Source organism: Oncorhynchus mykiss, chromosome 8 (genome assembly GCF_013265735.2).
Source record: "Oncorhynchus mykiss isolate Arlee chromosome 8, USDA_OmykA_1.1, whole genome shotgun sequence".
In the NCBI taxonomy this organism is placed as follows: domain Eukaryota; kingdom Metazoa; phylum Chordata; class Actinopteri; order Salmoniformes; family Salmonidae; genus Oncorhynchus; species Oncorhynchus mykiss.
The window spans coordinates 61,693,374-61,718,793 of NC_048572.1; the positions used below are offsets into that span (position 1 = coordinate 61,693,374).

Below are 25,420 nucleotides of genomic sequence, written 5' to 3' on the forward strand. Positions count from 1 at the left end.
CAGCCATGTTGTTCATCTGGTCATTTATTATGTTCTCAGTAATAGGTAAGTTATGGCTTTCAAAGTAGTGTCATGTTTTCTGTTTAGAAAATTACAACAATACATGTTTATTTCAATAAACAAATGACTCAATCTTAATTCCTTCAAAAATGCAGGTGACACCTATGAGCAGAATATCGAGCCAAACCAACATGGATCTGGAGATCTCCTCTGCTGAAGTGACAGACTCTGCTCTGTACTACTCTGCCCTGTACTACTGTGCCCTGAGTCCCACAGCAACAGGAAACCCAGACACACTGTACAAAATTCTAAACTGAAAACACTGACATCCCCTAAGATAAATATTTTCATTATTGGGTTTCCTTCAGAAGACAAAGAATATACATGTAGGCTGGAAATGTACAGTGAAATATTTTCAATAAACAATAATAAAATGTTGTAACAAATTAAAAAGTGACAGAAACTCATTCGGTATTCTGAATATGTTGCAGATGTATACTGTAGATTCTAGATATATAGATGAAAACAAAAAGACCTGTGAATGAATGAATTGCCTCATGTTGAATAGATTAATTATCTTACAGATATGCCCTTCTAGCAATGTTTTCCCCAATGACATCACAGTAGACAAGTCAGGTCCTTCTGCCAACTCTGGTGCCCTAAAATCAAGAAAATAAATGGAGATAAATAACACAGTTTTATCTAATAACCAGTAGAGGGAGACTAAGGTAGTCATATTTCAGTGCAGCTCTGCATTTTGAGGATGTAACAGTGGAATCAAGCAGCAACAAGAAGTCTGCTGTTACTTCTGCTCATCTGACAACTCTCTGTATTTTGGGGTGGGGCTTCAAAGGTTTGAGAAGATACTTTTTTTTGTATACACAAATATTAGTGTGCTGTGTGTTATAATTTTAACTTCCAGTTTCAGCTGCAATGTCAATCCCCACATTTATTTTGCTTTTAGTAGTTGCATGTAAGTAATCTACTATTATTGGTGTTATGTTGAATCTTAACTAAATGTTGATGTGTTGAAAATAGATCTATAACAGAGTAGTAATAGAAGAATAACATATTTTGCATCTCTTGCAGGTGACAGTAATGGTCAGACCATTGAGCCAGGAAACCTGGTGGGTGGGTTTAAGAACCTATGTAAAGAGGAGGAGCAACATTGTATATGCCTACTTATCATTTCAAAGTCATAGCAGTGTTTTGGCTTTGCTGTGTTCGAAATAACTGTCACACGGAATGACGCTGGAGGGACCAAGCAGGTACGGGGAGTGAACATTTAATAAACAACTGACATAGACGAGACAGGAACAGTGTCAGAAACAGATACAAAGACAAAAAAACAATCAATGCAGCAGCAGGGAACAGAGCTGGGAACAGACAAATATAGGGGAAGAAATGAACATGTGATAAATGAATCCAGGTGAGTCCAATAACGTTGATGCGAATGACGAGGGAAGGCAGGTGTGCGTGATGGATGGCAGGAGTGCGTGATGCAGGGTAATCTGGCGCCCTCAAGCGCCAGGGGAAGGGAAGAGTGGGAGCAAAAGTGACAGTACCCCTCCCTCTTGGGACGCCACCTGGCATCTCACCTGGGCGAAACTGCCGAGACATGGGCGCTGGGCAAGCCCGACGATCCGGCTGAGGATGGGGAAGGGAAGCTCGAAGATCCAGTGGAGAGTGACGTGGGATGGGCAACCTCCGATCCAACCGAGGCAACGAAACCTCTCAAGCCAGCCAGGGTGTGGAAGCCCGACGAGCTGTCTAGGCATCCCCGGCTCCATCGGTGGCGACCCAGAGCCGATGCCAACTTTCCAACTGGAACGCCAGTGCTCCCCGATGCTTCGTATGTATGGCTGCTGCATTCATGCTAAGATGAGAGGTAGAGAGATGATTCTCCTCTAACTGACTGGAACAGTGGGACGTCTTCAGATCTGCCTCCTGATAACACACTGTTACACCCATCACCATGTTTCTCTACCCAGTGTTTCTCCTCTCTGCACTTGTTGCTGAGTATTAGTCTGACATTACATACTTTTAACTGTCAAGTGTCATTTGAAAATAGCACTTCCTAGAAGAAATGTAAATGACTGATTCTGACTTTTCACTTTTTCACACAGAATATGTAATCATTTCCCATGAAGAGATAATGTTTATCTAAACATAACTTCATTACAGGTGGCAGTTATGAGAATGACATAAAACCAACTTCAGAGACAGAACATGGCATGGAGCGAAGCAGTGTTAATCTGTCTCTCAACTACTCTGGCTCAGTAGACTATCTTCAATGGTATCGTCAATATCCCAGATCAGCACCCTAATTCCTGCACAAATATTGCTGTGCTGTGTGTTATCATTTTAACAGCACCCTAATTCCTACACAAATATTGCTGTGCTGTGTGTTATCATTTTAACTTCCAGTTGAAGCTACTACACTAAACTACAGTCTCCTCAAAGCCCTCTGTATTTAGAGCTAAACCTGAAGACCATCGACTGTCTGTTAATCTGAATAAAGAGGGGACCCATGTGGACCTGGAGATCTCCTCTGCTGAAGTGACAGACGCCCTACAGCCCAGAGTGACAGGAATCTGAGAAACACTGTATACAAACCTTTCATATGTGATTCATACAACATGCAAGAGATGCAGTATCACAAAAGAGAGGACAAATGAGAGGAGAGGAGAGATTGAGAAGCTTTATTGCAACTGTACATTGGGGCGGAGCTTGTATGTAAACTAAGCAGAAATGATCAACTGACAACCTTGCAGATGAAGTCCGGGTTATGTTGTGCTATTAGTCAGTTTGACTTCCAACCCCAGCCATGTTGTTCATCTGGTCACTTATTATGTTCTCAGTAATAGGTAAGTTATGGCTTTCAAAGTAGTGTCGTGTTTTCTGTTTAGAAAATTACAACAATAGGTGTTTATTTTTTTTAATGACTCAATGTTCATCTCTTCACATTTGCAGATGACACCTATGAGCAGACTATCGAGCCAAACCAACATGAAGTGTATGCAGAAGTGGGTAGTAATGTTCTTGTTTCCTGCAACTACTCCTCAGCAAACATTCTACTATGGTATAAACAGTCTCCAGGATCAGCTCCCCAATACCTTCTGCTCATCCCACACTACAGTGGGATTGGACAGGGAGCTGATTCTCTTGACTCTCGCTTCTCTGGTAAACTGAACGAAGAGAAGACCCGTGTGGATCTGGAGATCTCTTCTGCTGAAGTGACAGACTCTGCTCTGTACTACTGTGCTCTGAGGCCCACAGTGACAGGAAACCTCAGAAACACAATACAAAAACTCATCCTCACGATACAAACACAGACAACCTGAATCTGAGAACCCTAGAACCTGAGTCTGAATAGGTCTTAATAACTTCCATCCATTATATTCCCTTCTTTTAATAGGAAAGTAATTTGCACGTTCAACTGCCAGTGACCAGACTTTACATTCAGAAATTAATTGAATATGTAATGAAAATCAGAATATTTTCAAATGACTAAACATTCTAAAATTCTCTCATATAAATACCATTTATTCCATCTTTATAGTGATTTATTAAACCAAACCTTCCTCACCATTAAGAGCCATCATTGAATGGGTTTTATGTCATAGAGAGGAGACACAAATGATCCTGTTCAAACTGTACATATAGTGGCTATTTTAGTATGTAAATCTAGGTAGGGAAAACTCCCCAATTGCTTTGTAGATGCATGCCAGCAAAGCTACTACACAACACAACACTAAAGAATACTTTAATTGCACCATAACTGTGATAAGCAGTGCCCACAAACTGTTCGGGCCTACATAAGCTTGATGTATTCTGCTTAGGTATGATGGAACCTTCTCTCTCATTAGTTCTATCTAATTAATATATATTTTTATTATCACTCACTTTATACTTTTTTATCTTCCAGAGTGCACAGCAGTCCATGTCCAACAGCAACCAGGAAGTATGATTGCTACAGAAGGAGGATTGGTGACACGGAGTTGTCAATATACCACCACTGGAGCTAATAATATTCAATATCTCTATTGGTACAAACAAGAAGCAAATGATTTCCCTAAATATATGCAGAGAAGTTATTCTATTGGATCTGGAGGCAATGTTGTAGGGTTCAAGGAGAGATTCATTGCAAGTCTAAACGCAAAGACACAATCAGTCCCTTTGACGATCCAGAGGTTGCATCTGTCCGACTCTGATCTGTACTACTGTGCCCTGGAGCCCAAAGTGACAGGAAATCTGCCAACACTGTTCAAAAACTGCTATATATTCAAGAGGAGGAGCTAAACAAAGCAGACCACATGGGGATATAATTTAGTCTGTCACATGGGAGTGGTACGTCAGTGTTACTGAGAGAGCTGCTGAACTTCAACCATCATGTTCCTCTATCCACTTTTATTCATTTCTGCACTTGTTGGTGAGTTTTCTCAATGTTCATTATAGCCACTGTTTAATTAAACAAGGTTCAAAATTAAATAGTAACACTGATAGTGAGCTGCAGTTCGAAACGTTAGAAAATAATGATGGTGGAGATTGATTTGTTCATATACCTTAATTAAAAATGAACAGAGTCAAGTACTGAGATTCAATCTCTTTTTCAGGTGTCAGTTACCACGACGAAATTCAACCTACAGCAAAGATAATGTATGGTGACAAAGGAGGTTTTGTTACACTGTCTTGCAACTACTCTGGTTCACCATACAACCTCCAATGGTATCGTCAGTATCCCAGATCAGCTCCCAAATTCCTTCTCCTCACTACAGTCTCCTCAAACCCCTCTGTAGTGAACGCTACTCCTCCATACCCACATCTGTCTGTTAAACTGAATAAGGAGAGAACCCACCTGGATCTGGAGATCTCCTCTGCTGTTGTAACAGACTCTGCTCTGTACTATTGCGCCTTGCAGCCCACAGTGACAGGAAATTGAGAAACACTGTACAAAAACCTGACAGCTCAAGATAAACTCCTCTTATTCATATTTTAGGGCAGGGGTGTGGCTAACTACAGTAGGTTAAAAAAAAATCTCCAGCAACACAATTATTTTCCTTTGTGTACCGACATATTAGTAAATTACTGTATTCTTGTAATTCAATTAACTACTTTTTTTAGGCTAATGTATAGTTTATCTCTATTATTGGATTTTAGAGTAAATACCTAGATCTTTCCTCATTTTAAATACATCTACCTTGTGATTTTTCCAACACCTCTTCACATGATGTAAGTGTCAGTGTTCCACAGACCATCAGCCAAACCAACATGAAGTGTATTGAGAAGAGGCTAGTAATGTTCAACTTTCCTGCAACTACCCCTCAGCATACAGTGTACTGTGGTAAAAACAGTATCCAGGATCAATTCCCCAATTCCTCCTCTTCATCCTTCATGCCTCTAGGACTGTATTGAGAGTTACACCTCCATACTCTCACCTCACTGTTAAACTGAACAAAGAAAATATCTGTGTTGATCTGGAGATCTCCTCTGTCGAAATTGCTCTGTACTACTGTGTTGTGACATCCACAGTGACAAATTATTTATTGACCTAGCAGTGAGCGGAAATGTATGGAATTACAAGCATCTGCTGTCTCCTGTAACACCACAGTGTTATCTAGTGGAGTCTCTAGTGAATAAATCAAATGTACTTATAAAACGTCTTTGTTTCTACATTGTCAGCAGGAGGAGCTAGAGTATACAACTCAGGATTAGATTATGAATCCTCAAGATAAAACATGATCATAGCCAGTTGATGCTGTGCTTTTCATCAGCAGCTGGTGTTTAATCTACACATCCTGCCATCTACAGTGTTGTTCTGTTAACTTTTTGACTTTTTGACTCTTTGACTTGACAGGTAAGTAATAACTTTTTCATCGAAACTGAGTGTGATTATGTTAAATAACATTTTCCAGCATGTTACTAGAATAAATGTCAATATTTACACTTGTGCATGATTTTCATACTATTCTTCATATCCAATCACATATCCAATGTAGTTACTTGAGCCTGGAGGATCTTTTGTGCATTTTTAATACACAAAAAAATAGTAGAATTTTATGATAATGTCCTGCTAATAATTCCTGTTTTCATAAATGTTTTACAGGTGGCAGGCAGTCATGGGAATGACATTACTCCAACATCAGATAAGGTGTTCATTTTTGTTCATAGTTTTCACCTGTGTTATTTTCTGACCTGGTCTCATCAGCTCCTTATTTAGTTCTGTTCATTCTGTTTGTGCCTTTGTGGGGTATTGTTCAATTTGACTCTACTAAGCCTTTTCCTAGCTCGTTTGTGAGAACCTGTTAATACCTTCAGTCCTAGTTTTGATTCACCTGCCTGTTTGCCTACCTGTGTATGACCATTTGCCTGCTTGTGACCATGATTCCTGCCTTTTGCGAAGGGGAAATAAATACCTGCCGCACTCTGCGCGTGAATCTACACCTTTTTCTCCCTGAGTATTCATTACAACTTGTTTTCACTCTTTTCACTGTGTCAAATAACACTAACCAGCATGTTACCAGGATACATATGAATATTTGCACTCGTGGGTGAATTTGATACTATTCTTCATATCCAATGTAATTACTGGCGACTTGAGTAATATTTCTGTGAATAATCTTTTATCAATTTTTAATACACTTCACTCAATAAAGATTTGAATTGTATGATCATTTCCTGATAATAATTCCTGTTTTCAGGTGGAAGTCATGGGAATGATATTACTCCAACATCAGATAAGGTGTTTGGTTTGGAGGGTGACGTCATAAAGCTGTCCTGTAACTACTCCTCTGCTAGTAGTTAAAATGTTCAGCCTACCACTGTTTTCAATGGCTGTCACTTTTATTATAAGGCGATATCCTCCCAGATTGCAGTTCCTAGGGCTTCCACTAGATGTCAACTAGATGGTTTTTGGAAAAATGAGCCAGAAATTGTAGTTTTTCAAGGTGGCTCCCATTTTGGCTGTAGTGTTTTCAAGCGCGTGGAAGAGAGCGCGTTCTTTGGTATTTTTCTCCGGCATAGACAATAACGATTCTCCGTCTTAAAATGTTTTGTTTATTTACATATTAGGGTACCTAAGGTTTGATAATAAATGTTGTTTGACTTGTTTGGAAAAGTTTATTAGTAACGTTTGGGATTAATTTTGTATGCATTTTGATGGGTGGATTATTGACTGAAACGTGCTAGCTAAACTGAGTTTTTATAGATATAAAGAAGGACATTATCGAACAAAATGACCATTTGTGATGTATCTGGGACCTTTTGGAGTGCCAACAGAAGATCATTGTCAGGACTTCTATCGATGTCGGCTCCTCTCCTTGTTCGGGCGGCAGTCAACGTCACCGGCTTTCTAGCCATCGCCGCTCCAATATTTCATTGATCCATTTGTGGCGAAATCTGCACGGAGCCTTCACCGTGCACTGCCACTTTAAGAGCGCATGAGCAGTAAGGAAGGAGAATATAAAGAGAGCTCGTTCAGCTCTTTGGGGAGGGGCTCTTTGGTGGCGCGACAGTTTGATTGTGTGTGCTGTGCTGCAGAAGTTTTGTTTGTTTTCAGCGTGTGTAGTTTATAGAGTATTTAACTCAATCATCGGTGTAATCGCTCTAGGTCGTGGTTGTTTTTGTTTGGGACCACGCCCGTTATGGATCGCATGGATTAGTAGCAACATTGTTGCGAAGCTTTAACATACAAACCCATGACCCATAACATACAAACCCATCTGGTAAACAGGCTACACTCTAGGCAGTCTCTTCTGCTGATGTGTGTGGGTCTGGTAGTGGTTCTCTCTATTCTACTCTTTTCCTTTCGGCATGGTTAATACCTGCCTGGCGCCCGAACAAAAGCTTTCTTTACCCCTCTCTAATAAATACCGCTACAGAATTGGCGCCCGAACAGGGACTTGAAGAGAAACACCCATGACACCATCCACACAAGGTTGAATCATGTCTTTTGTTGGAACCCCATACTGTGTCAATGTGGACACACCTGATGGTAATCATGTTCGGGATTCTTTCATTGTGGAAGGACTTAATGAACTAATGGAGTTGGATAGCACTGACCCTAATCCCCAGGTTTCTGGCTCACCTATAACATCTCCACCATTACCCTCCCCTCAAACCCTTCCGGTTACCCTGTCCAAAGAGACTGGGAGAGGTGTCTCTGTGATCACTGGACAACTGGAACATCAATGGACACACACCAATCATAGTTTGACAATGCAGGAGAATGCCATTCGCAAACTCAGTGAATGTGTGGAGGCTCATCAGACAGATGTGCAGAGGAGGTTGGATTACCTTCCCTGTCAAATGGAGGAAAACCAACAACAAATTGTTCAGAGACAGAAATATTTACAAGATTCTCTGAAGCAGGATATTCAAGGAAAACTGCACCGGTTTAAAACACAAATGGAAACTAACCATCATCAAGTCATAATCTTTCTTGAGGACGAACAAAAACAGAGAGCAGAGGAGTCAGCCTCTGTTGTGAAGGGAGTGTGTTCTTATCTGAAGGAAGTTATGGAGGACATGAAGAACTCTCTCACAAGGGAACTACGATTTTTGATTGAACAGACTCAAAAGGACACTGTTAATGAGATGGAAAAAGCACAGAAGGCCACAGACCTTCAACTGGAAGGGCTGCACCAGGAGGTAATGCAGTGCTTTTCCCTTCTGGACAAATCTTCTGCACCTCCCTCAGGTTTTACCTCTGCCACTGGCTTGGCCAGTAAGGGAATAGGAACAGGTAGCACTACAAAAACCCCTCTGAAGATACTGTTAAACAGAACTCCCGCTGCCACTGTCATGCCTCCTCTAGAGAGCTCCCTCCCTATTAAACTACTTTTCCCCACTTTTGGCAGCCCAGAAGATGATGTTGATCCACTGTTTTTCTTATCTAAGTGTAATGATTTTCTTTCTATCCGGCCCCTTACTGACTTGGAGGTTCTTGCCACCCTCTGCAGTGTTCTCCATGGTACAGCAAGAGACTGGTGGGAGATAGCCCGTGAACATGTGTCAACCTGGGAGGAGTTTCAAAAAATATTCCTCTTAGCCTTCCTCTCAGAGGACTATGGGGATGAACTGGCGGAACGTGTTCGTAACAGAGTCCAGGGTGAAGCAGAGCCAATACGGGACTTTGCCTTCTCCTATCGAGTTCTATGTAGGAGATGGAAGGCTGACATTACTGAGCAGGAGATGGTCAAACTCCTTCTTAAGAACATGGTTCCCCGCCTTGCTAGTCAACTTCGAGAACGTGTGCAAAATGTGGATGATCTGGTTCGTCTTGGGACTCAGTTTGAGAAGGACTGGAAGCGCCACCTCCAAACTAAAAACCCGGTTCCCTCATCCCAGTATACCAATAACTCTCCTGGGGCTAAATCGTCTCAGATATTTGTACCCAAGATCCAGGACAAAAGTCCAGTTATGTGTTGGAGGTGTAAAGTCCAACATCCTCCAGATTCTTGCCCGCTCTATGTCCAGCGTCAGGATTCAGGAAAAGGTCGGAAAGGACCGAAGACTGAAAGTCTAGACAGGCGTGGTGGCTTGCATACAATTGGGTCAGCCTTAATGCCCACCATGAAGCTTTTAGACAGCACAGCTAGCGGTCTTATTCCTATTCCGCAACAACTATTGGTTCCTCTGACTGTTAGGAACTGGAGAGGGAAGGCCATAATCGACACAGGGGCATCTTACACCCTGATGCAAGAGGCCCTGTGGCAGAACATGGCATTACCTCATGAGGAGCTACGAACATGGGAGGAGGGACCATTGTACTTGGCCAATGGAGAACCTACCACTCCCTTGGGCTGGATTAGTATAATAATACAACTGCATGGTGAGACTATTAACCTTCCTGTGGCAATTCTTGCAGATTCAAGCCTTGCATTTGCTGTAGTCCTTGGCCTAGACTTCCTGTTCTTCAGTGGACTGACCATCTCGATGTCCGAACCCTCCTATCGGCTGCACTCTGACTATTCTCAGCCTCATCCATTTCAACCTGGTAATGCACTGATTTCAGGTTGGAGCCTGCTACATTATGCAGAGTCCGGACAAGGTCAAGTCAGAGACAGAGAAAATATAAAGAGACAAAGACAAAAACATGTTCCACCAGTGAAGTCTGAGAACCCAACTATCACCCTGATTACCGCAGTACCCCTCCTTCTATCCGAGAGCAAAAGCGAACCTGATGCTGATTTCTACATCAAACAAGCGGTGGAACAGGCATGTGTGTCGGATGATGAAAGGTGGCAGCTATCCCAGATGTTGGACGGGAACAGTGAGGTCTGTACTCTTACACTCGGCCGTACAACCGTCTTCAAACATAAAATCTATACCCGGCATGAGGTCCCCATTAAGCAGCGTCCCTACAGGCTGTCACCCGCCAAACTGGCCATTCTCAATGAACAGCTCAAAAGCATGTTGGAGAATGGAATTGTGGAACCTTCTTTTTCCGGATGGGCTTCTCCGGTTGTCCTGATTCCTAAGAAAGATGGTGGATATCGATTCTGTGTGGACTACAGGAAGCCAAATGCCATAACAGAAAGCGATGCCTACCCTCTACCAAACATAAATGACATACTGGAATCTCTGGAAGGAGCATCCATCTTTAGTAATCTGGATCTGAACAGTGGCTATTGGCAGGTGTCAATGGATCCCGCTAGTCAGGACAAGACTGCCTTTGTCACCCCTGCTGGTTTGTACTCCTTCAAAGTCATGCCTTTTGGTTTGAAGAATGCTCCAGCAACCTTCCAAAGGTTGATGGAGACTGTCCTGGGAGATCTGAGGGGTAGAAATTGTCTTGTGTATCTGGATGACATCATAATCTACTCCTCCTCTGTCGCGGAACATCTGCAAGACATTCAGTCCGTCTTCGACAGACTAAAGGCTGCAGGTTTGACCTTGAACTTGAAGAAGTGTCGTTTCTGTCTGCCAGAACTCAAGTTCCTTGGTCATGTGGTTAATGCTGAAGGTATCCATGCAGATCCAGACAAAGTTGCAGCCGTGCAGGAATTCCCAATTCCCACATCCCTCAAGGCTGTTCAGCGGTTTCTGGGTATGGCTGGATGGTACCACAGGTTTGTGCCTGACTTTTCAAAGGTAGCCGAACCCCTCAATCACCTTAAGAAGAAAGGTGTGAAATTCCAATGGACCCCTGCATGCCAAGGTGCATTTGAAGCACTCAAAAACAGTCTAATTACTCCTCCAGTGCTTGGACATCCTAACCTGAATGCTCATTTCATTGTGTACACGGATGCAAGTCAAACAGGACTTGGAGCAGTCTTGGCTCAACAAACAGGACTTGGAACAGAAGAAGTTCTTGCCTATGCAAGTCGCACCCTTAATTCAGCCGAGAGGAATTATTCAACGACTGAAAGGGAATGCCTCGCTGTGGTCTGGGCTTTGGAGAAATGGAGCTACTACTTGGAGGCAAAGATCTTCACCGTTGTCACAGACCATGCTGCTCTGCAGTGAGTTCTGGCATCAGGCAAGACCAACAGCCGTCTTATTCGCTGGTCTATCAGACTGCAGAAGTTTGACTTCATCATTGAGTATCGCAAAGGAAAACTGAACGTTGTACCAGATGCCCTTTCTCGGATTACAGAGACTGCCAATGTTTGTCCTCCCTTGTGCAGTACCTATACTACCGCTAAATGTCTGGATGATTCCTTTCCTCTGGATGATGAGAGTGTATGGAGAGCACAGCAGAAGGATGCTGCCATCATGGCGATCCACAAGAGTCTGTCTGAAGAAGACTCCAAGAGTCGCTTCAATGATAAGTATAGCATAATTCAGGATAAAGTGTATCGAAAAACTCCAAGAGGAGATGGAATACACAGCACCCATTATCGCGTCTTCATTCCCTCTACATTGTGTGACCAGATAATCCAAGCTTATCATGCCAATCCCATGAGTGGCCATCTTGGAGTTTTTAAAACTTATCGAAGACTACAAGAGGTGGTTTACTGGCCAGGCATGTGGGTTGATACCCGGAAGTTTGTACAGCAGTGTGAAGTCTGCCAGAAATACAAACCCGACATTGGCAGACTTGCTGGGAAAATGCAGCAGACCGTGGTGAACTATCCAAATGAAATGTTGGGAATTGACCTCATGGGACCTTTTCCTCCCAGCCGGGGGACACGGAATGAATTTTTATTGGTGGTAGTGGACTACTACACACACTGGGTGGAGTTGTTTCCCCTCCGCAAAGCCACTGCATCAGCCATTGCTCTAATTCTGCGAAGGGAGGTTTTTACCAGATTCGGAATTCCGGACCAAATCCTCTCTGACCGAGGTCCGCAGTTCATATCAGGAATATACAAAGAGCTCTGTACCTACTGGGGTGTAATTGCCAAGTTGACCACAGCCTACCATCCTCAGACCAACCTGACCGAGAGGGTAAACCGAACCCTGAAGGGGATGATTGCTTCATTCGTGGGGGATCAGCACACAAGGTGGGATCAGCATCTTCCAGAATTTCGCTTTGCACTGAACTCTGCCGTGCAGGAGACTTCTGGGGTCACTCCCGCCGAACTCCACCTGGGAAGACCACTAAAAGGACCGATGGACAGGGTCTTGCAAAGTTCGAATGTTTCACCTGACTGCCCAGCGTTTGATGCCGTACAACACCACCACACCTTGCTAGCCAGAGTGGAGGCTAGCAAAACCAAAGCCAAACAACGACAGCTGAGAAACTATGACAAACATAGACGAGACGTGTGTTTTCCACCCCAGTCTCGTGTCTGGGTACGTTCACATCATCTGTCAAAGGCATCTAAGAAGTTCACTGCCAAGCTAGCTTCGAGATGGAAAGGTCCATACCATGTAGTGCAGCAGTTGGGACCAGTGAACTACTTGGTCTGTTTGGAGGACACTGGGGAAGATGTCAGGACAGTGCATGTTGTTGACCTAAAGCCCTGCTACCCTACGGCAGAAGAGCTGGATCGCAGGCAAAAGCAACACCTGCAGGACCTCTTCGTGGAGGACTCTGATGAGGAGGACTTCCCTGGTTTTGTGTAGCAGGAACATGAACCTGTCAAAGCCTGCATCCTCTCTGTTTCTACAGGCATTGTTTTTTCATGGGGGGAGGAGTGTGGCGAAATCTGCACGGAGCCTTCACCGTGCACTGCCACTTTAAGAGCGCATGAGCAGTAAGGAAGGAGAATATAAAGAGAGCTCGTTCAGCTCTTTGGGGAGGGGCTCTTTGGTGGCGCGACAGTTTGATTGTGTGTGCTGTGCTGCAGAAGTTTTGTTTGTTTTCAGCGTGTGTAGTTTATAGAGTATTTAACTCAATCATCGGTGTAATCGCTCTAGGTCGTGGTTGTTTTTGTTTGGGACCACGCCCGTTATGGATCGCATGGATTAGTAGCAACATTGTTGCGAAGCTTTAACATACAAACCATCGGACAGTCAGACAGTACACCTGCACGCCTGAAGACCACAGCTAAGACCTCTCTTGTTCTCTTTCTCTTTTTCTCTTCCCTCTATCGTTCCAGTGCTTTACCCTGAAACAGACTCTCTATTTTTCCAATGCACTTCCCATTGAAGTGCATTAGAGCTGGACTATTATTGCCCTGCCTGAAGTATTTGGACATTTTAGTTAAAAGGGAGGTTGCTTGCCAATTGTGTATTGTTATGTGAACTGTATTGAGATGTACTAATGACATGTGGCCGAGAAGACTGGACATTTTTAAGGCCTTTGTTGTGTCGATGAACACCCCCCACATTCATACCCTCTGCACTCATCTACTAGAAAATAATACAGATTATTGCAAATCCTATGTTGATGACTGGGTTCGTTCTTGTATGAAGTTGCTGTTGAATTGCTCTGCCATTATTAGTATTAGTATTATTGTATGAGGTATTCTTGTTTGGGTTACCCCGGTGCTGTGATGTGGGTTTTATATGGTGTGTATTCTTTTTTCTCTCCACTGGCTATCTGGTAAACAGGCTACACTCTAGGCAGTCTCTTCTGCTGATGTGTGTGGGTCTGGTAGTGGTTCTCTCTATTCTACTCTTTTCCTTTCGGCATGGTTAATACCTGCCTGGCGCCCGAACAAAAGCTTTCTTTACCCCTCTCTAATAAATACCGCTACACATTTGTTTTGTCTTGTTCCCTGCACACCTGGTTTTCATCACCCAATCACACTGCATGTATTTATTCCTCTGTTCAGTCTCATGTCTTTGTGTGGAATTGTTTGTGTTACGTGTTTATTGTTTATTGTTGTCGCGCTATACTGGTAGGCTTATACCGTGTTGTTCACGAAGATGTTAAACATAAATTATTGTGACTGTTTTGCACTTTTGCCTATGGGCTGGAGATTTGACGCAGTTGCGTCAATCTGCTGGATTCTCCTTCCTCAATAATGTTTGCGCCTGTTCACAACTCTCTGCTCTCCTGAACCTGACTTCGCTACCAGTACGCACAAACCTGACAATCATCAAAGGTCAGGCATTTATTATATTGCTATTTCTGACTTTCGTGGCGCACCTGCCTGGTTGAAATATGCTTTTCATGCATTTGAATGCAGGGCGCTGTCCTCAGATAATCGCATGGTGTGCTTTCGCCGTAAAGCCTTTTTGAAATCTGACAGTGGCTGGATTAACAAAAAGTTAACCTTTATTTTAATGTATTACACTTGTGATTTTATGAAAGTTAAATATTTATAATTCTGTAGTTTGAATTTCGTACTCTGCAATTTCACCGGATGTTGGCCAGGTGAGACGCTACTGCCCATAATAAGTTAAACTGAATAAAGAGAGAACCCATGTGGAGCTGGAGATCTCCTCTGAAGAAGTGAGATACTTTGCTCTGTACGACTGTGCTGTAGAGTGTTGAAGACAAAATTACTCCAGACAGAGATGTGTGGATGTTATGGAGGGTAGTAGTGGTCGACTCTCCTGTAGATATAACAGCTCATTAACCAACAATCTGTTATGGCACCTCCAGCACTCTTGATCTTCTCCACAGTTCCTCATAGTGGACTACTCTGGGATCATAACCAACACTGATATTACAAAATGGACCCTCACAAATGAAAAAGAGGACAACCGTGTGGGTCTGGAGGTCTCCTCAGCTGAAGTGACAGACTCTGCTCTGTACTACTAAGTAGCAGTTCTGAAGGTGACAAACCCCTTAGTTCTATGGTGGGTGGTGTGGAGGGTGATACCATCACACCATCCTGCAGCTACACTGGGTCTGTAAACAATCTACAGTGGTGTAATCAGTATCCCAGGTCTAAACCAGAATTCCTGATTCTCATCACGAAATCAGGTTTTGTCCAGAAACTTGTCAATCCTCGCCTTCCAGCTCAGGTTCATACAGACCGCGTGGATCTGGAGATCTCCTCTACTGAAGTGACAGATTCTGTTCTGTAAACCTGTGCCATGGAGCACACAGTGACAGGAAACACTTCCTCATACATAAAGCTGACAGTCTTACACAAATGTGCATATGGAATATATTGTATAGCATAGTATGGTATTGTGAATCTATTGAAAAAACTAACCAAGACAACTGCAAAAACTAGACATTTTCAGATAGAAATTAAGTCTAAAATAAACTGAGGAGGAGGCCAATAGGAACTGAAAACCCTTAACCACAAACCACAGAAGAAGAGTTGCATATCCAGTTATCAGAGGAGGGGCCTCATTGTCAAACACTGATATAGGCTGGGTATACCTGCAACCATGAGGATGTCTCTGTAGAGGAACTACTCAGCTCTCTCACTGTCTTGTCTCTCAGTTGGTTTATCTAGTCTGTGTCAGGATGTCACTCATATTACTGTTGCTCCTCTCTGCATTTGTAGGTGAGTGCTGAGTTCTCATCTTAAACCAACTAACATTTTGAATACAGTGACATTGCTTTGTTCAATTAATGATTGCATTAAAAACTAAGTGGTATTTTACTGGAAAGTTTAAAAACATTTCTCTTGTCATACTTTATGGGCACCTAATCCATGTATTTTTTATCTTTAGGAATAAACATTAACACAATGACAATACTTATGTTGTTGCAGCTGATAGTATGGAGCAGGAAACAATAACTCCAGTGAAACCTGAAGTCAACGCTCTCCAAGGAACAGACATCACTCTCTCCTGCAACTACAAGGGCAAAGTTAATAATCTACAATGGTACCGTCAATACCCCGGATCCAGACCAGAGTGTCTTCTATGGATCCTACAAACCAGCAAGTATGTACAGAATACATCAATTACGACTCCACGACACACTGGTAGACTGAATGAAGAGAAGACCCGTGTTGACTTGATGATCTCCTCTGTTGAATTGGAAGACTCTGCTCTGTACCACTGCGCCTTGCAGCCCACAGTGACAGGAAACCCAGACACACTGTACAAAAACCTGTCAAGTCCCTTGGGGGTGAGCAGTGCATTGTGTTCTAAACAATCAAGTATTATTAAAAAAACATTTTTTAGAGTACATTAATGCATATATTTTTTCCTGCACCTCCACATTAAAACACATTTAATATAAATATTATTCAGGAAAAAATAATGAACATTTTCTGCATATTCCTGTTCTGATATAACATGATCAAAGATTCCAGTCTGAATAAATATTGAATGAAGAACATTTGTGGTGTTGTTTCGCTTCCTTTTAGCAAAGGTTCCAAAACTTTTTCACTCGGTGACCCCATTCCAGCATTGTGGAACATCATGCCATGTTTATTCATGTGATTTTTGAGTGACAAAAAAAATAACAATATCTATGGGCTAAAAAACATAATAAAAAAACTTTAGCTGACATGGGCTAGTTGATCTGTACATTGCTGACAAGTTATAAATAGCTATCTAAGGTATGCAATGAATAACATGACAAGAAGTACTGATGACGCACTACCCATTTTCGACATTGCACCTTGTGCATTCTACTATTACAACTTTCAAGAATAAGATTAAAGCCAGACTGGCCGACCCCTTGCCCCACAGTTTGGGAACCACTGTTTAGAGGATTCAGGGCAGTAATTGTCATATTCTTCTTATTTTGGTTAACAGCATACATTTTGAGACAATATCAATAGAGGGCAGTTATGAGCTGAAATATCTCTATTTAGAACTAAAGGCAGAACCATGAAGATGACATTTAGCAGAATTCCAACCCAGAAAGACAGTTGAACTCAAATACCCGATGCCCTTTACTGTAGAGAGGTGGAGCTACATAGTCAATGAGTGCTTTGACATTACAGTATGTAGTCTACAATATGTTTGAAGAGAGGATAGTGATATACTCTTACTTGACAGCGCATGAAGACAGTCATTCAGACCCCATGAAGATGTTTTACACAATTCTGCTTTTTCAATGTTCATTGGTAAGTGCACAGGTTTTGCATTGCAGTTTTGGATTGCACACATATATCTATATAGCATTTATGGTACATGAATTACGATATGATTAATTTAAAACATGTTTAACATTATTTATTTCAGGTAGCAGTTATAAGGAGGAAATAATATCAGCCACAACTGAAGAGCGTGTTTTTGGGGGTGAGGGCATTACATTATCCTGCAACTACACTGGCTCCTACAGTACTGATACTTTACTGTGGTACCAACAATACCCCAGATCAAAACCAGAATTCCTGCTCCTCATCACTGAAGGAGGGTTAAAGATACATAATGAATCGATCCATCCTCGCCTATCTGTTAAACTGAATGAAGATAAGACCCAAGTGGATCTGGACCTCTGCTGAAGTGACAGACTCTGTACGTTCTAGCTCTGTCCCTTTGACTTTCCAGAGGTCGCAGTTGTCTGACTCTGCTGTGTACTAATGTGCTCTGAAGCTCACTGTGACAACAGGATGAACAGCCCGCATACAAAAACGAGTGTATCCTTGGCACCAGTGTAGAAAAAATGCAAGACTTACATCTGTGGTGGGTGTGACGTTAGCAGGGCTGTACACCTCACACAGTGACACACAGAAGGATATTTCAGAGGAGAGTGAATGCATGCAAACATCAGTCTGAAGATGGAGAAATCAATCAGTGTATTGATCATTCTGATTATGACAACAGGTAAACAACACCTCAACATTTGAACTCAGATTATTACATTATGGTATTGTTAGTAAAACATATTTTGTTGGAGTAAAGGAATTTAAATGTGAATAACTTAGTTGATTTCTAAAAAGTCTTAAAAATAAGCATGTGTTTCAATCACTTTTATTATTTAATTTCCTCTGCAGGAATGGTATGTGGAGATAGTGTGACTCCTGACAAGGAGGAGTACACCCCCACTGAGGGATCATCAGTATCTCTGAGATGTACATATGAAACAAAGAGAAGCAACATCTACCTTTACTGGTACCGGCATTATTGTAACCAGGCTCCTCAGTTTCTACTGTATAAAGGTGCCAGATCATTGAGTTCTGATGAACACATCCCTGATAAGAGATATAAATCCACAACATCCCGGACATCAACTGAACTGGTCATAACAAGCCTAACCCTGGCAGACACAGCTCTCTACTACTGTGCTGTTGACACAGTGATACAAAGTGTATAATAAACCATACAAAAACCTGCAGACCAAAATGCTTTGATGAAGTGGAAATCATAATTAAACAGCAACCACATTTGATGTCATGATGGCAGAAGTTGAGATCAGAGAACTCTGGTCACACCTGTGCTGTGTGCAATCATCAGGTGGTCTAGTTTTTCTCTATCTTCATATTCAATGCACTGTGAGAAATATGTATTCTTCACTCTTAAATCAGTAGTCCTCAATTTCACTTACCGTAGGCATTTTTTATATATTGGTTGGATAATTACTTGGGAATATGACAAAGTCCATAAAATATTATTATTTATTGTTGGCCCTATTCACAATTCACACAGCTTGGTGGTGTAGTATGAAAGTCAACCTGAAGGGGGCAACCTAACAAAGCACACACACCTCTGAATCAAAGGATGCCATACAGACAGACACCTCCCCATGGTCTACTACTGCATGTAATACAGAACAACATGAAGCATCAACAGTAGGACAGAGGGTGTCAAAGCTCTGTGATAGATAGATCAACATTGTTCTGCTCCTTACCTTTTCCACTTCATACTGACTGACTTGTAATGAGAAATTGGCTGATCCTGCATATTCTGGCTGTGTGCTACTTTGGTATAACATCACTCTGTTCATCTGTCTCTTTCTGTGCATTTGTTCATTTTATTTATATACATTATTATTACATGTTGTGAAGATATATTCATCTTTCTTTTCAGGGTGCAGAGCAGAAGAGAATGTAAGACAGCCAACAGAAGATGTAATGGTCATTGGACAGCAAACAACACAACTAGCAAATATCCAGACCATCCAGACAAACTAAAATAAAGTTTATGAAGAGGAGGGTAGTTTTTCTTTCCTGAAACTACTCCTCAGCATACACTGTACTGTGGTATAAACAGTATACAGGATCAGCTCCCCAATTCCTCCTCTTCATCCTCCATGCTTATAGGACTGTAGTGAGAGCTAAACCCCCATACTCTCACCTCACTATTAAAGTGAACAAAGATCTGGAGATGTCTTCTCCTGAAGTGAGAGGCTTTGCTCTGTACGACTGTTCTGTAGAGCCCACATTGACATGAAACAAGAGAAACACTGTACAAAAACCATACGACACTCTGCACTGTACTGCTGTGCTGTGACCTCCACAGTGCTGCAGAACTTACTGACTCATTAGTGCACTGAATTTCATGGATTTACAAGCATCTGCTGTCTTCTGTTAGACCACAGTGCCATCAAGTGGATTCTCTAGTGAATAAATCAAATGTATATGAAACGTCTTTGATTCTACATTGTCAGTAGGGGGAGCTAGAGTATAAAACTCAGGATTCGATTATGATTCCTCAAGATAAAACATGATACTACCATGAAGAACATAGCCAGTTGATGCTGTGCTTTTCATCAGCAGTTGGTGCTTATTCTACATATCCTGCCATCTACAATGTTGTTCTGTTCACTATTACTCTTCTTTAACTTGATAGGTAAGTAATTACATTTTCATTCAAACTGGGTATGATTATGTTGAGAGGTATTTATTCTTCAAATCAAAGACCATGAAGGTAACGCATGACATGAGGATACATGTTTTTTTTACTTTGATTTTTTTTTATCTTTACACTGCATTTGGAATTAATTAATTATTCCATGTGGGTTTAAAGTAATATATATATAATATCATGTTTTACAGGTGTCAGTTCTGAAGAGGAATTAACACCCTACACTGATGTAGAAGTGGCTTCAGAAAGGGACAGAGTTACACTCTCTTGTAACTACACCTCTGTTAATACTCTTCTATGGTATCGACAATATCCCAAATCAGCACCACAGTTACTGGTTATGGAGTACGCAGATATTACACCAGGGTTCATTCTAAATCATGACAAAAATGCCAAACGTACGGATCTGAAGATCTCCTCTGCTGAAGTGACAGACTCTGCTATGTACTTCTGTGCTCTGAGGCCCACAGTGACAGGAAACCCAGAAACACTGTACAAAAACCTAACATCGCCTGAGAGAGTATTTCTACTCTGTAGTTGAAGGTTTTATTTGACAATAATGCCATCAAGTGGAGTCAACATGCACCCGTTATATTATGTCAAGAGGAGGAGCATAGTGTTATACATAACATGTCATGAGTGGAACTGATTCAACCAGAGAGTGAATGTTCCAAGAGAAGATCATTAGAGAAGTCTCTGTCTAACACCCAGTGACTATGATGCTGCTCTATTCAGTCTTTATTATGTGCACTTGTATGTAAGGATTCACTCTCCATTTACTGAATGTGTACTAACAGAATGTACACTGTTAAGTATTCATTACAATATGGTATTATCAATATCAAGAGGTAATACACTTTGAAACACCAAGTGTGGATATACTGTACGTCTACACTGTCTACATTGACTCAGTAATACATGTTGTTATTTTTTACAGGTACAAGTGTTGAAGACATAATTAGTCCAGACAGAGATGTTGTGGATGATATGGATGGTTGTAGTGTTCAACTCTCCTGTAGATACAACAGCTCATTAACCAACAGTCTGTTATGGTACCTACAGCACCCTGGATCCTCTCCACAGTTCCTCATAGTGGACTACTCTGGGATCATAACCAACACTGATAGTACACAATGGACCCTCATACATGAAGAAGAGGACAACCGTGTGGATCTGGATATCTCTTCTACTGAACTGACCGACTCTGCTCTGTACTACTGTACCCTGAAGCCCACAGTGACAGGAAACTTAGAGACACTACAAAGACCTAGAACATCTGATTACTGGGAGAAAGTTATCAACAGGCAGGTTAATGAATATTTCCTAAACACTAAACACCTCTATTCTAGCCCTAACTCTAACCCTAAGTTCATGTCTAGATCAACTATAAAAGTTGTACTATTTCTTCATAATTAAATATAACATGAATGAAGTACCAGTGTATCAAATACCTATTTTTATACTCCTAATCATCCTTACACCTCTGAAGACTCTAGTCACTTCCATGCCAGTCAGAAGAACTACAGTCTTTTATCTCTGAACACTCAAAAGCAGCTTTATAAAAAGAAGAATAAAAGATAACATAAGATATTAAGTCAAAAATAGTCCCAAACCTCCTTTCAATAAATAATAAGTAACAGAAAGACTTGGTATTGTTGTATTTTATGTTGGACATTCAATAGAACACTTTGTGTTAGGTGTATGGTAAATTAATAAATAAAATTCAAAAAACAGCACAATTTCACTGTATTCACTTCAAACTTTTTTCTTCATAATGCAGTGTAATAGGAATGGAACAGCGTTGTTAAAAATAAATGAATGCATCAATACAAATATTAAACAAGAATTGCATGGCACACACATAAACAACACATTTGGTTGTTCAACAGCCCCTGTCTATGGAGGTAGGTGGAGCTACAACATTTTCTCAAATCAGTAAGACTGAACAATTATTTCAGAGAGAGATATTCAACTCTGCCTATGTTGTGTCAGAGTATTTTTGATATTAGCTGTGAGTCTATTAGCTGTGTTGCTGCTTTAATCATTTCTCATCCTCCTAGTCCCTGTTGGTGAGTGCTGTATTCAATTGGACATTTTTAATTTAAAACCCAGAATGTATTTCAATGTTGTCAAAAATACAATTATACTTCAGATTTGATTATCACTAAATTGTATTACAATGATGAGAAGGGGAAAGGTATTATCAACAGACGAAAATGTCAAAAACAGCAGCATGTTTTTCCTTTCTTGACAAGTAGCAGATCTGAAGATGACAAACCCACTAGGCCTATGGTGGGTGGTGTGGAGGGTGATACCATCACACTGTCCTGCAGATACACTGGCTCTGTAAACAATCTACAGTGGTATCATTAGTATCCCAGGTCTAAACCAGTATTCCTGATTCTCATCACGAAATCAGGACATGTCCAGAAACTGGTCAATCCTCGCCTTCCAGCTCAGGTTCATACAGACCGTGTGGAAAAACAAACAAAGACAAAAGCAAAAACTAGACATTTTCAGATAGGAATTAAGTCTAAAATAAACTGAGGAGGAGACCAATAGGAACTGAAAAACCTTAACCACAAACCATAGAAGAAGAGATACATATCCAGATATCAGAGGAGGGGCCTCATAGTTAAACACTGATATAGGCTGGGTGTACCTGCAACCATGAGGATGTCTCAGTAGAGGATCTACTCAGCTCTCTCACTGTCTTATCTCTCAGTTAGTTTATCTAGTCTGTGTCAGGATGTCACTCATATTACTGTTGCTCCTCTCAGCGTTTGTAGGTGAGTGCTGAATACTCAGGTTAAACCAAATAACATTTTGAATACAGTGACATTGCTTTTATCAATAAATTATTGCATTATGTTTTAATTCTTTCTCTGTCATTCTTTATGGGCACCTAACCCATGTATTGTTTCTCATTTGGAATAAACATTAACACAATGACAATACTTATGTTGTTGCAGGTGATAGTATGGAGCAGGAAACAATATCTCCAGTGAAGCCTGAAGTCAATGCTCTCCAAGGAACAGACATCACTCTCTCCTGCAACTACAAGGGCAACATTATCAATCTACAATGGTACCGTCAATCCCCCGGATCCAGACCAGAATGTCTTCTTTTGATCCGACAAAGCGGCATGTATATTCAGAATACATCAATTACGACTCCACGACACACTGGTAGACTGAATGAAGAGAAGACCCGTGTTGACTTGATGATCTCCTCTGTTGAATTGGAAGACTCTGCTCTGTACCACTGTGCCTTGCAGCCCACAGTGACAGGAAACCCAGACACACTGTACAAAAACCTGTCAAGACACTTGGAGGTGAACAGTGCATTGTGTTCTGATCAATCAGTTACTATTTAGAGTACATTAATACATACATTTTTTTCCTGAATATCCACATTAATTGAAAGAGAAGCAAGAAAACACATTTCATGTAAATATTATTGAGGAGATAATACTTTATATTGTCTGCATTTTCCTATTCTGATATAACATGATCAAAGATACCAGTCTGAATAAATACAGAATGAAGAACAGTTGTGGTGTTGTTTTGCTTCCTATTAGCAGGGGTTCCCAAACATTTTCACTCTGTGACCCCATTCCAGCATAGTGGAACGTCACACAATGTTTATTCATGTGATGTTTGACTGACAAAAAAAATAACAATATCTATGGGCTAAAAAACATAATAAAAAAAACTTGATCTGTACATTGCTGACAAGTTATAAATAGCTCTCTAAGGTATGAAATGAATAACATGACAAGAGGAACTGATGATGCACTACTCAATTTCAAAATTGCGCCTTGTGCATTCTACTATTACAACTTTCAAGAATAAGTTTAAAGCTGCACTGGCCGACCCCTCACCACACAGATTAGGAACCTCTGTTTAGAGGATTCAGGGCAGTAATTGTCTTCTTTTTCTTCTTTTTGTGAACAGCATACATTTGGAGACAATACCAATAGAGGGCAGTCATGAACTGAAATATCTCTACTCAGAACTCCAGAGAAATCCTGAAGATTACATTTAGCAGAATTCCAACCCAGAAAGACAGTTGAACTGAAATACCCGACTCTCTTTAGTGTAGAGAGGTAGAGCTACAAAGTCAATGAGTGCTTTAACATTACAGTATGTAATCTACAAGATGTTTGAGGAGATAATAGTGATACACTCTTACCTGACAGCACATGAAGCCAGTCATTCAGACACCATGGAGATGTTTTATGCAATTCTACTTTTTTCAATGTTCTTTGGTAAATACCTTTTGAAGGATGGTTAAAGACACATAATGAATTGACCCACACTCGAATGTCTGTTAAACTAAATGAAGATAAGACCCATGTGAATCCGGATGATCTCCTCTGCTGAGGTGACAGACTCTGCTCTGTATTACTGTGCCCTGCAGCCGACAGTGACAGGAAACCCATAAAAACTGTAGAAAGAAAGCCGTAACAGAAAACATTTCAAGTTGGTGTCAAGAGGAGGCGCTGTATAATCAAAGATCCACATGTAGCTTATGGGATGTTATTGTTCAGGAAGTAGATAGTTAGTCAGGTCTCTCAGTGCTGTCTATTGGTTTCTCAAAGGTCTAGCAAGATGATTTTCTTCTCATTTGTTCCCTTTTTATCTTTCTTAGGCAAGTTATTATACAGATTTAAATCTTTTTGTGAATGAACAGCAATAATCATAATAATTCCACGTTCATAATTGTTTTACATCAGTCACAACTTCGCAGTTCTACAGTTACAGTTACAGAAATTATTGTACAGTTACAGAAATGATTTGACCAAATATTTTTGCAGGAAACAGTTTTGGGGATTCAATAAACCCTGTGACTACAGAAGAGCTTGTTCAGGAGGGAAGGAATGTCCATCTCTTCTGCAAATATGATGGCACTGTCTACAGTGGTTCCGCCAACATCCCAGATCCAAAAAATATTTCCTAATGTAAGTCACACCAGAGGGGTCTATATTTAAAGCTACTCCCCCATCTCCTCATCTGACAGTTACCATTGACAAAGTGGACAAACGTGTGGATCCGAAGATCTCTTCTGCGACAGACTCTGCACTACCATGCCATTTTTTTCTACCTTTATTTAACTAGGCAAGTCAGTTAAGAACAAATTCTTATTTTCAATGACGGCCTAGGAACAGTGAGATCGCTATTCAGAAGGGAGCAATAGTTATGAGTTTAAGAAGAGGTTTCATTCCAGGTGGAATTTCACTTCTAGCTCTGTCCCCTTGACGATCCAGAGGTTGCAGCTGTCTGACTCTGCTTTGTACTACTGTGCTCTGAAGCCCACTGTGACAACAGGAGATTCAGTCACTGTACAACAACACAGGGTAGAGTGTTGTTCAGACAATGTCACAAACTTCTCAATGTTTGATGATACACAG

General features: G+C 41.2%; 2 gene segments (V, D, J or C); both read left to right on the plus strand.

Annotated features, from left to right (window-relative positions):
• The first annotated feature begins 1,842 nt into the window (after window positions 1-1,842).
• On the plus strand, window positions 1,843-3,621 carry LOC110530291. The segment is given in 2 exon segments: window positions 1,843-2,867; window positions 2,974-3,621. Coding segments are annotated over 2 exon segments (411 nt in total).
• An 18,645-nt stretch (window positions 3,622-22,266) lies between these two features.
• Window positions 22,267-23,559, plus strand: LOC110530294. The segment is given in 2 exon segments: window positions 22,267-22,796; window positions 22,980-23,559. Coding segments are annotated over 2 exon segments (444 nt in total).
• Window positions 23,560-25,420: the final 1,861 nt, after the last annotated feature.